The sequence below is a fragment of the Carya illinoinensis genome, chromosome 13 (genome assembly GCF_018687715.1).
Source record: "Carya illinoinensis cultivar Pawnee chromosome 13, C.illinoinensisPawnee_v1, whole genome shotgun sequence".
In the NCBI taxonomy this organism is placed as follows: Eukaryota; Viridiplantae; Streptophyta; class Magnoliopsida; order Fagales; family Juglandaceae; genus Carya; species Carya illinoinensis.
The window spans coordinates 32,168,080-32,181,788 of NC_056764.1; the positions used below are offsets into that span (position 1 = coordinate 32,168,080).

The window sequence follows — 13,709 nt, forward strand, 5'->3', positions numbered from 1 at the left end:
ATCTTTAGCTTCATTCATAAATTAGATGACTTGCCTATGGCTATATATATATGAGAGTAAAAAAAAAAATGGATAAAGATGGGTCTCAATCTAAAACTATGATCACGATCTTAATAGTATATTTAAAGTTCATCGGCCTGATCATCGATCTACTATTGATCGTCGATATATAAGACCAATTAATAGAGAAATCAAGTCACTCACATAATTTGTGGACGTAAGAATCTTCCATATATACCCATCTTCTAAGGCTTGCGGAAGATCGAAGTGCATGGAAAAGCCTAGCTAACAAAGGGCTCTAGATCGACCTGTATTCATGAAGCTTATATAGTTTAGTGTAAATAAATATTGCTAATATATATATATATATATAACAACTAATGAATAAAATTTGCCTCTTCCTATTATTTTAATTTTTTTATATAAATGATGATCGTAATTTCACATGATAGTATTAAAATAAAGATTGTGAATTCGAACTTTGAATACTCTATATTTTATTTTATTAATTAAATATTAAACTTATTAGATTGATGAGGCAGAGTTAAGCCTACTCTAATTATAATAAGGGTGATCTCACAATTAAAGCAACTTAGGTACTGTTATGATGTTAAGAGTATCTTAAATTATTTGAGTTTATGTGTGAATAGGCTAGGGGTGAGTTAAGATGTTTAAGTGGATTTTATAGATCCCATTGAGATGTGTTTTGATGTATAAGATAAGTTTGAGATATGATTTTTTTATAAGAATTTGAAAAAATAGTGGATCTCATTAATAATTGGTTTGTTGCTATAGTGATGGAATAATAATAAAAGTTTCATCAATAAACAGTGATGATTTAAGATGATAATAGTGAAGTCATTTTAAATGAAATAAGTTGTGTGTGTTTGAATAAAAAAATATCCATCCGTACGAAACTATTTCAGATGATCTGATCACCTTAGAGCATTAGTAGGAAATTCACTTTTTTAAATTTAGTTAGTCACTTTTCCATAACACCAAATAATAAACTTTCTAAATCTATCACTATGTTATTAAAATATTAATTTTGACATTTTCATTTATTCTAATTCTAATGGTTATTGAAATATTTATTCATCATTAAAAAAATGTACATTAGTTTTCTAACATTCATATTATTCTAACGAAGAAAATTTTTTTACAGTCCTTTTTTTTTTTATTGCTGCCAATACTATATATACGCCGACTTCAAGCATATGTGTGGCCTTCCCAAATTGTTAATGGCATTTAAATAAACATCCATTCGTTGTATTAGAAGAACAAGCAAATTTTATTTTTAAAAGTAAAAAATTAAAGAAGTAAATATTTACTGCTGTTGGTGTTATCTTCCATTTCCTATATTGCATTCTGCACCACCAAGTTTGGATATACCACCAAGCTACTGCTAGTAGTATAGTATTTACCCTTAGCCCATTGTCAGCGAAATGGCAAAACATGGATATTAAATATATACTCGTAGCCTTATATATTCACTGAATAATTAGGGACTTCGCGCGCAATGCCTCCTACAAGCAGAAGATTATTTTTATGGTAAAAAAATAATTTGATCATCAATTTGGGCTAGCTAGATTTAGCGAGTCAAGAACATGCAGATGGACAAAATTACTCATGGAGATTTAATTAGTTTGACGTAGATATATTTTTAAGTCAAAATTAACAAATTATAATATTAAATATAAAATTAGTTTCTGATCTGTAAGTCAAATACTTTATTGTCTAACTTGTACGTAATTATAAGGTCAATTCACCTTTTTTCTCCCCTTTCATAAAAACAACCGTGTGATCGTATTGTCAGAGAGACATTAGCCATGAGACATTAACATGAGGTTGAAATTGTTGCAAAATTGACTAGTACCAATGAAAAAATTTATCATTGAGATTGTGTTTTGCTCACGCAAACTTTTTTTAAATTTTTTGATGAACAGACCACATTTCATTAATAATCAATTAAGTCCTTATAAGAAATTGCTTATCAAGCCAAACAGCTTGAGATACAAAAGAAGGACAATCAAACCATATATAACACTATATCTGAAGAATTACAAGCATTTCTCGCCAATAGGTGAGCCACATGCACTGTTTCCTTGTCTATTAACATGCAGAAATTGCACCTCTTGAAAGCCTTGCATTAACCTTCTAATATCCTCAACGAAGAAGGCAAAATCTCATAAAATATGAGCAGAGGAATTCAACTAAACAAAATCGTACATCCAAAAATTAATTGTCACCAATGCATGCAATTATTCTTTATAAAAGCCCTACTAAATTTTAGTGTCATTTTTTCCCACCCTTATCAATCTTTTATTTTCTCCAACAAAAAGACGTCGCCAAAATGTTTTTCGTGAGGCGAAAGTTAAATTGATCGAACACCTGCATGCAATGCATGCCTAAGTACTCCACCTAATTTATGCCTATTAAATTACAGTGGTACTGGCGCAATTCTCTGATAATGAAGGATACTTTGAAAAATAGCCTCATTCTGTCTCTCCAGATATATTCTCTGGATAATTAAGGATACTTTGACAAATGCCTTTTGAATTTTCTTCCCACTTGCACCTACGTACGTACCAAGGTTTAGAAATTTCTCCTTCTGACTATAAACGAAAAGGAAATTTGGTTAGAAGATTATTCTTGTCTTAATTAGCAAGAGCTAGCGTCGATCCACAACTATTTGAAGTTGATCAATTATATGCATGACCAATACCCTAAACCATCTTGCTATCCTCCTAAACCCAGCTAGAGGCCGTGGGCAAGAGGAAAAAAGAAAAGAAAAGAAAAGTAAAAAACAAGGGCCCACATAATATCATGTATATTGCCTCGTTTTTTCCATGTATATATTGTCTTTAGAATTTTCTCGATCCCTACCCCGCCATAAAAGTACAGAATTTCGTAGCTAGGAAGAAACATATTCCAGCAGCCTCATGATTTCCACTCACTTTTCACGTGGAAACGACTTAGAATGGTAGGTAAACATATTTCTGTAAGCATTATTGCTGCAATAACCAAATGCCCCCAACTCTTATATTTACGAAGCATTGATAAACAGCTTGCTTCATCTTAACCATAAGCCAAATATTTCTCCCACAAAATTGCGCAGACATGTTGAAACCACAGCTAAGTCTCCGGTCGCAGTTCTCCTCCACCTCCTCCACCCAAACCTCCAGCTTCCTTTTGCACAAGCCATTCCTCCATGGAAACGGCAATAGGTTTACCTCCCTTCCCATATTTTCGATGCAGAACTCATTCCACAAGAAAAACAAAAATGTTCGAATCGCCTTCGTGCCTGGCAATATTAAAGCCGTAGCAACCAGCTCTACCGAGAAGCCAACCTCTGTCAAAGCCATTGTAACTGTGAAACTTACTGTTGGTGGCTTCCTCTCCGACGTCCTTGTTCTAAACAAAGATGATATAATAGACTGGCTTGGTAAAACACTCCTCTTGGAGCTTGTTAGCGCCCAGCTTGATCCTAGTAAGTACTCATGATTAATATTAATCACACCCGAACAAATTAATTATTATATATAAAGTAAATTGGAAGAACGACTTTTTAGTTTCCACCCTGATCCCCTCCATTTTAATGTATGAAAATATATATTTATTCTTTTATAATTTGTAATTGGTTCATCATTATTCAATTTAATTATACATGCTTTTCCTGCTTGAAATGGAACTTTGTTTCCATCTCCAATGATTTATTCTCATGTATCCATTATCCATAAATTTTCAACTCATTTTTGTGCAAGTTCTACGTATAATAATATATATTTGAAGGCTAGTTCGTCGGTTCATGTGAGAAGAACTTCTTGCATTGGTTTGTTAATTGTATTTGTTTTGAATATTTGGCTAACTGAGTAACAGTTTTTACCTCATCATTTTTATGAGAAGAAATTATATTTGCAATCATGGAGTGCGTAAGCGCTATACAATCTCTTTTAAAAGAGTGAGTAAATAGGAATTCATATAAAAAAACTAATATTTTAATAGTTGACCTACTCTAACTCTTGCACTTGTACACTTTATGATTATATGTAACATTACTCATTTTTATATGATATTTTATTTATATAAATTTATATATTTTCTTTTAATTATTATCTCCAACATATGTGTCTAATTGTATTCTTGACATGATTTCCTTAACCAACCTCAGGCCGGGGGACAGAATCCTACTGTATATATACTGACTAAATGTTTGTAAGTTAAGTACTGATGCATGTGTCTGCATGTATGACTATTTGTATCCAAGTTAATAGATATCATACGGGCGAGCTGGACATATATAGCATTAATCAAGCTTGTGAATTTTCAAATTATGTAATGTGACGTATCAGACTCTAAAACGAGATCAGAACAATCAAGCTGGCAGCTAGCTGGTGGCACTTCACATATATGTATGGTCCCCCTTAAAGCGAAAGGGTGTGTCTTTTATTATATTATATATACAGGCCGGAGAGAAAGAAAGAGAGAAGGCAAAATTTACTGCGATCGACTATCATGAAATTAGGGTTTGCCTAAATACCGTATTAATAATACTGTGAAGTTAATATGATCTCTATGATCTGGTCCATTAACATGCGGTATTACTGTTAATTGTAGTATTAATACATTTTTTAATTTTCAAGAGACGGGATTAGAAAAGGAGACAATCAAAGGGTACGCACAACAGACGAGCCATGATGAAGGGGAGGTGAAATTTGTGTCAGATTTCGAAGTTCCGTCAGATTTCGGAGAGGTTGGTGCCATTTTTGTGGAGAATGAGCGCAGCAAGGAGATGTATCTCAAGGATATTACCCTTAATGGCTTCCCTAATGGCCCCGTCAATTTCACCTGTGATTCATGGGTTCACTCAAAGGATGACTATCCTTATAAGAGAGTCTTCTTCGCAAACAAGGTCAGCCAGCTCCCTCCAACTTCTTGAACTATGTACTAAATTAATTAAACATGCACATATACAAAACGTATAATATACTTCAACAAATATATATATATATATATGCATGCAGCTTGGAAATTAATTAAGGCCTTATTTTTTAGCTACTCAGTGCTTAAAATTATAATTAGGTCTTACACAGTAGTGTAGAAAAAAGTGTCCCAGACCAAACAAGTTAACAACCGGGAAAGAACCACAATAGTTTAACCAATTAACAATAAATAAATAAAATAAAATGAATCAATATCCCATGATATGCGCGCGCACACACACATACATATATATAATATCTAGATATTTTGGTTTGAAAAATTTGTAAAAAATAAAAATAAATACCTTTCCATGAAGATAACGCATTATTTTGTTTTGGAATTCCTCGTTTCGTACAGTCTCCGATAATATGTGGTCCCTTTTTTTGAACCCCACCTTAAAACAAACATATTGATCTGGTACCCTTTTTGCAACCCCACCTTAAAACAAACATAATCTTTTTGGACAAAATTCCTGTACAGAGTTTATTTATTTCAAATTTGTATGATACTCGACGTAAAGACAATTATAGTATCAAATTTGTGCACCCACCGAAATCAATCGACAATTTAAATATATATAAAGCAGTAAGCAGTATTTGTGTGTGTGTTTTTTTAAGTTGTCATCAGAATTGGGAATAGATCTCTGCTTGGAACTGCATGCTATTGGGAGTACTCCAAAACTTATTTTGGGTGAGAGATAATATGAATTGCATAGTATTTAATGAATATTAATTAAAGTAATTATTATAAGTAAATTTATCTTAATCAAATTTAATTTAAATCTGAAAGTTAATTCGGATAATTAACACATTTAAAAAATCCAGTTTTTGAATAACTCGAAGCCAATATTTACATTACAGAAATTTCTATTTTTTCTTATTTAAAATTTACATTCCTAGGTGAACCTTATTATATTTTAATAAAAAAATCATGATAATGATATATAGTTTATAATGCATAGAGCTTTCAAAATTAATTTTTTAAAGCACTTGATTCCCTAGAGAATTACATTTATAATAATATTGTCTTGTGACAATAATGTATATCATGTGTTGGATGTGGATTTGTAGTCATACTTGCCATCAGAGACACCCAAAGGGTTGAAGAGGCTAAGAGAAGAAGAGCTTATCACTTTGAGAGGAAATGGGGAAGGAGAACGAAAGACCTACGAAAGAGTTTACGATTACGATGTCTACAATGATCTTGGAGATCCCGATAGTAGTGACGATCTTAAAAGACCTGTGCTCGGTGGAAAGGAACATCCATATCCTAGGCGTTGCAGAACTGGACGTCCTAGCAGTGACAAAGGTACGTACATCCTGTCCATTATTATTATATGAGCAACAATATATCACACTATTATTTTATTTTCATCTTATTTTTATAAATACGATACTTTCCATCATTCTTAAATCATTTATTATCCTTTTTTAAAAAAATTGTTGAACAATATTGACACCTCATAATAAGATAAAAGTGAGATAGGAATGTAATTGGTAGATACATACATACATACACACATACATACATAAATACATGAGATGGTTTATGGATCTAACTGGAATTATATGATTAATTATTTTTATAAATTTTTTGGTTGTTGTATATTATTTATAAAGATTTATGCATAATTAATAGTTATTTGTTTAATTATATAGTTTTCAAAATAAAACATGAGAAATATTGAAGGTGTTTTTTTGAAACATTTATTAGAAGATGGCTCCCCAACCATCACAATTAAGTATATAGATACAAGTCTAATATAGAAGTACGTACTGCATTTCATACTGATCATCAATAAATAATAAGTCTAATCTTAAGGATCGTTTTGAAAGAAGATAATGATGTAAGATAGACATAACGAGGTGCATTAATATTCAATCAATATATTATGCTATATATGGATTTAATTAAGCTCAATCAATATCTTAAGGATCGTTTCTCCGATATTTCTTTTTCTGAAAGCCGTCTCATTCGCGAACAATATTTAATATGGATATATATTGGAACGACTTTCAATCCACTTGTGCATATGTGACAACAAATTATGGTTTGCTTTTAAGAAAAGGTATGGATATATCTTTTGATGATGGTCAAGGTCCCGATAGTCATTGATCATGACAAGGTCAAGGCGTGATCACAGGAAACCATTCTAGAATGTCGTGACTTTTTAGATTGTTGACTAGTAGTAGTAGTAGTACTATATACGTTGCAGGCGACTGGTTCTTCCACTAGGCAACTAATTAGGCAGCCGCCTAGCTAAGACTTTTTTAGTGGAAGAAGGCCCGCCAAATAAAATCTTTCATTCATCGAGAAAAATATCTCAATAAGGAGAAATTGACTGGGTCATGAGAGAATATCAAAATATTGAATAAATCTTATGTAATTTGCAATATCATTAATTGATTTTTCATGTTTCTCTCTTTTTTCTTTTCAACCTTATCTTTTGTTGAGCTATCCGCTTGCTGTTGTATTCTTTTTTTCTTTTTAATTACCAAAACATACTAAAATACGACATTAGCATGAGCATTTTTTATGATTTTAATTGTTTCTAAATGTAATAGTTAAACTTATTTAATTGATCCTTAAATATAAAAGGTTGATGGGCTCGATGTAAAGGGACCCATAGTTCATGATGTTTTAACAAATTATAGTAACTTCATATATTTGATACATTAGATCTATTTTATAATAAAAGTAAATTTATAATCTAACTAATTACATCAAGTTCTGTCAATTATTTCTCAAACAATAAATGCATAAAATGAAAGGAAAATTATTTACAAACAACACTTTTTACAACTACATTTTAAATGATGAAGGGTATGTATTTTTGTAAAATCACTTATAAAATTAGCATCACTTTACAAAAATACCCTCATCTTAAAAAATAGTTATGAAATGTGTTTTATGGGTATCATGGAAGAGCAATTCTAGATATAGTCATAGAGTGTATAAGCATCACGCACTCAATTTGAAAAAAAGTGTGATCTATTATTAAAAAAATTATTTTTATATGAATCACATATTTATTCACTTTTTCTAATCAGAGTGCGCGACACTTGCACATTTTATGACTGTATCTAACATTTTTCATGGTTGAAATGTCTTTAGGGTTTTCCCATTTTGTTGGGCTTAAGAAAATTAAAAATACAAGAAAATAGAACAATAAAGAAATAAATAAAATATTATGATAATGTTATAACTAATAAGCTTTCATTCATCTCGATCGTGAAAGTCCATGCACGAAAAGTCTCTTGGATTTTTCATTGTCCTATATATGGTTCACAGTGAAGTATAACATTATAGAATACGAACACAAGTTAAATATAAATTTGTCACATCAATAAATGTGATTTGAGATGATAAAATTTAAAATTTAAAATAATATTCTTCGAATAATAAATATAATCACAGTAAATATAGCTCTTTATTCTAATTTTTTAATATGCAACTTCATTCCTTTTTTATCCTATTAACAATTGCTTAATTTATGCTAGATCCATTGTCGGAGAAAAGAAGTAGCAACGTCTATATTCCAAGGGATGAATCCTTCTCAGAAGTAAAGCAGCTAACATTCTCCGTGAAGGCATTATCCTCTGTTTTGCATGCATTACTACCGTCCCTAGAGGCCGCAATCGTTGACAGTGAACTCGGATTCCCTTACTTCACGGCCATAGATTCACTTTTCAATGAGGGGGTAGACTTGCCTACTCCTAAGAAAGCAAAAAACAAAGTATCCCTACTCAACATACTGCCTAGGCTTGTCAAGGCTATTACTGACGCCCAAGATGATGTATTGCGGTTTGAGACCCCAGAAACAATGGATAGTAAGAAAACAAAGACAAACTTATGTTTGATCCTCTCATTCTATGCAATCTTTATCCAAGTGTTTTTTTTTTTCTTTTGGCACGTGTAGGAGACAAGTTCTTTTGGTTTAGGGATGAGGAATTTGCCAGGCAGACTCTTGCAGGTCTCAACCCGTATAGCATACGGTTGGTCACGGTATGAATTGCAGTTATTTACAATGAAAAATCTTTAATAAATCAGAATTAAGATAACTCTTATATATTTATCAACTATTAGATCAAATCTTGTTTTTTTAAAAAAAAAAAAAACAAAAACAAAATAAGACTAATGGGCAATATATACCATATCAGTAAATAAGACTTAGGGTAGGAGTGAGATGAAGATGTAGTATAACATTATATATTTTCACTATAATAGATATAAACACATGCATGCATCCAAAATGGGTAAATTTTCAATTATGCTATATATAATCACTTTTGCGTACTCTTTGTGCACTCCAATGATATGGCACAATTCAATATTTATTTTATATTACAAAAATATGTCACAACCAATCACTTCAGTGGAGTATGCAAGGACTACGTAAAAATAGCTGCATATAAAGTTTTTGGTAAGTTTTAGCAATATATATATTTGAAAGTAAATAAAAAAAAAATAGTTTAGCAAGATGGTGATCTATTACCATCGCTTTATAGAATTAATTATGGTCAAACATGTCATGATAAACTAGTATGGTATTCTCTTAGGCCCTTATAAGACACACGTGATACTGTGTGAGTTTCTATTTATTTATACTAAACTTTTGTTTAAAAATCATGATTTAGGAATGGCCCTTGAAGAGTAAGCTTGACCAAAAGATTTATGGCCCTCAAGAATCAGCAATCACTACAGAAATGATTGAGCGAGAAATCAAAGGCTTTTGTTCTGTTGAGGAGGTAAATAACACCATAACATAGAAATGATAACTTGCATGTGATATATGGTGATAAAAATTATGACGCCTTAATTCTTATAATTAATAATCTATCGTTCAAATATAAATATGGTGTTATTTATAACTATATACATTAATCATGCAGGCCATAAGTCAGAAGAAGTTGTACATTTTAGACTACCATGATCTATTGTTACCCTTTGTGAGCAAAGTAAGAGAAATTAAAGGTACAACTTTGTATGGATCACGGACGCTCTTCTTTCTTACCCCAGAGGGCACGTTAAGGCCTTTGGCCATTGAGCTAACTCGGCCACCATTCAATGGAAAGCCACAGTGGAGAGAAGTTTTCACACCCTGTTGGGATGCTACAGGTGTCTGGATGTGGAGGCTTGCCAAAGCTCATGTACTAGCCCACGACTCCGGTTATCACCAACTTGTCAGTCATTGGTATACCCTCCTCAACCCTTAACCCAAGTAGCTTGTATGGAAATATGCCAATACTTGTTCTATCCATGCACTAAAAAATCTGTTAACTTTTTATCAGGCTGAGAAATATATATATTTTGGAATCATTTTTCTTCAACAAATAATGCTATAAAACAGGGAAAAGAATGCACTTGTACAAATAAATTGCTAACGTGTTATATTCTTTTATCTATTCAATTTCAGGCTACGAACTCATTGTTGCACAGAACCTTATATAATTGCAACAAACAGACAACTTAGTGCAATCCACCCAATTTATAGACTATTGCTCCCTCATTTTCGGTACACTATGGAGATTAATGCTCTCGCTCGAGAAGCTCTCATCAATGCAGGAGGGATTATTGAGAGTTCATTCTCACCCGGAAAGTATTCAATGGAATTTAGCTCTGTCGCTTATGACCAGCAGTGGCAATTCAACCTTGAGGCACTACCAGCAGATTTAGTTAACAGGTGATTTATGATTAACATTTCCTTATTTAAATTTAATCAAAGTAATCAAGAGGAATACTATGTATTGGCAAATTTAATAAACATTATAGCCAATATGATCTATATCCAAATATATTCCCTAATTTCTTGACTTCGCTACTTGCTAGGGGGCTTGCTGTTGAAGATCCAACTGCTCCACATGGCCTAAAGTTGACAATTGAGGACTATCCCTTTGCTAATGATGGCCTTCTCCTTTGGGACACCATCAAAGAGTGGGTTAGTGACTATGTCAATTACTATTATCCTAATGCGATGACCATAGAGTCTGATCAAGAGTTACAAGAATGGTGGACAGAAATCCGAACAGTTGGCCATGGTGACAAAAAGGATGAATCATGGTGGCCTGTCCTCAATACCTCAAAAGACCTTATACAAATTATCACAACAATCATATGGGTGACTTCTGGTCACCATGCAGCTGTGAACTTTGGACAATACACCTACGCTGGTTATTTCCCAAATCGGCCTACTATTGCTAGGACCAATATGCCCTCTGAAGAACCTTCTGATGAATTTTGGACCAAATTCTTGAGAAAGCCTGAAGGTGCACTCTTACAATGCTTTCCTTCAAAAATTCAAGCAACAAAAGTCATGGCTGTTTTGGACGTACTATCAGATCATTCTCCGGATGAAGAGTATCTAGGAAAGGCAATTGAGCCGGCATGGGCTGAGACTCCATATATAAATGCTGCCTTTGAGAGATTTAATGGGAGGTTGAAGAAGCTTGAAGGGATTATTGATGAGAGGAATGCCAATAGGGACTTGAAGAACAGAAGCGGGGCTGGGATTATGCCTTATGAGCTTTTGAAACCCTTTTCCGAACCTGGAGTGACTGGAAAAGGAGTTCCCTATAGCATTTCCATTTGAAATGGAAAATGCATATTTAAGAATGTTGTTTCATAAGTTATAAAGAGCTTGCGTGTGAGCTGTTATATTTTGAAAGATAATATTATGGGGTGAACCATATATATTTTTTAAATTTTGAATAAAACCTAAAAAGATTTAGCGACAACAAATTAACCAATATATATGCACGCAACACCAAACAATTACCACTTTAAAGAACTATTAATACACTCGATTAATGCAACATGATCTTCAACAACCATTGACATGTTCATTATTAATATAGAAAAAGGCCATTTCACACATGTTCTACTTTCAAGGAAAGGTGGGATCTCATATTACAATCTCTACTACCCAAATTAGTCACATTTGGTGTTTTATTCATCACACCATTTCTTTATCTAATTTGAGATCATTTACAACCATTTTTTGAAGTTTGTTGTATACACTTTGTTAAATCATATTTTTCCTTCTTCTTCTTCTTCTTTTTTTTTTTTTTCATTACTACGAATAACAAAATATTTCAAATCAGTGAATTGATTGTGCTATAAATGCAAAGGGTTATATATGGCCGGACCATCCCTCCACTACAAGGAATTTGACTTTTTCCAGTGCTCAAAAGCGTTGCAAAAACTATATAAAAATGCTGCAAAACTTCAATTGCAACGTTGAATAGTTCCTTGCACGTTCAACACTGTTAACCCTTCTTTTTTGATCAATAGCAACATATATAAAAAAACGCTGCAATTGGTACTATTTGCAGCGTTTCAATTTCGTTGTAAATACCAAATCATAACGCTGAGAAAGGTGTAAACATTTCTTGTCTAAAGTGCTGTAATAACTCTACTACAGCTCTTTGTCTGATGTTCACTGCGCATAAGGCCCTAGTGCAGAGAGATTTGAACTGACAAACTTCTAATGCATGATATTGGATGGATGCAGTGTTAAGTAGAGATATAAATCATTGGTGCTTTAAATGGTACCCAAGTTACGGCCTGCTAGAGTTACAAAACACAAAAACATATGGGAGATGAGAAAAAGTGGAAACTGAATTTAATTTTATAAGCTTGCAATTGATGTTCAAACTGGAAGGAATTTTGGAATTTATCAGTATATAGATAGTGAGAAAGGATGAAAATATGGTTTGCTTTAGACATTATTGGATGTTTGAAAGTTTTTATGAAAGTAACTTCAGTTATAATTGAAATTCCTCAAGACATGCTCCCTTGAATATATATATTCTAATATATATATATATATAATTGCAATCTTGACTTAGTACTGCAAGGTATAATTATTGTAATAATGAGATAGCAAAGCTAGAGGGGGGAAAAAGGAAATTATATTTAAGTTAGAATGTATGCACCTGCATCTTAGCACAAAGTCAACTAATCTCTTAAAATTATAACAATAGTGATGAAGAGAGATGACTAGCTTTTTTCTACGTAAAAAAAAAAGCCAAGCTTGACAGTAAGGCCAATCAGGTTCACATATAGCCATATCAGTCTCCATGAGTTAGTCACAGTAGCATCCATGGTTCACAGTGGTATTGTTTGCACTAAAAGAAGAAAAGACAGATAAAAAATGAAACACCCATAATTACTAAAAAATTTAGTATATCACAAAGAAAAGATGTTTGACAGATCTATATGCGAGAGAGAAATCGCTGTAATTAATTTGCTGAACCATTATAAAAGGGTAACAATCTAATGTAAAAGAAAACAAAAGAGGAAATTGCAACTAACTACAGTTTCTAACAGACTAGACCAGTCATCAATTACAGCCTAATTAATATATTTTGGTTTAGAAATATATATATATATATATATATATAGACTGATCATATATATTTCTAAACCAAAATGACTAAGATGTTGATGCCATGTTCAATGGTCCCCACGGCAGCTTCATCACAGAGGAGCATCAGTATGCTTTCTCTCTATTGGACACAAGCTTTTCCAACTAGTTTTGCTACAATTTTGTATTACGCACCAGAATGCAGTAAATTTATATGAAAGGCAGAGAGGTGAGGGCTGTGGTATATGTATATGGAATGAAGACTATAAAGGAGAAAATTTAGTAGGTTAAGTCACCTAAATTAGGGTCATGTTAAACTGGGTTGCACCCACCAGCCATCAGGCAGGATAGTGCTGCACAT

General features: G+C 32.5%; 1 protein-coding gene across 1 annotated transcript; it reads left to right on the top strand.

The window, feature by feature from the left end:
- Window positions 1–3,058: 3,058 nt before the first annotated feature.
- LOC122292176 (linoleate 13S-lipoxygenase 2-1, chloroplastic-like) lies at window positions 3,059–11,650 on the top strand. The gene is made up of 9 exons (XM_043100408.1): window positions 3,059–3,490; window positions 4,644–4,912; window positions 6,054–6,291; window positions 8,484–8,813; window positions 8,903–8,988; window positions 9,621–9,731; window positions 9,876–10,177; window positions 10,400–10,666; window positions 10,813–11,650. The coding sequence occupies exons 1-9, from the start codon at window positions 3,121–3,123 to the stop codon at window positions 11,570–11,572; spliced, it is 2,733 nt and encodes a 910-aa protein (XP_042956342.1). The 5' UTR covers window positions 3,059–3,120; the 3' UTR covers window positions 11,573–11,650.
- Window positions 11,651–13,709: the final 2,059 nt, after the last annotated feature.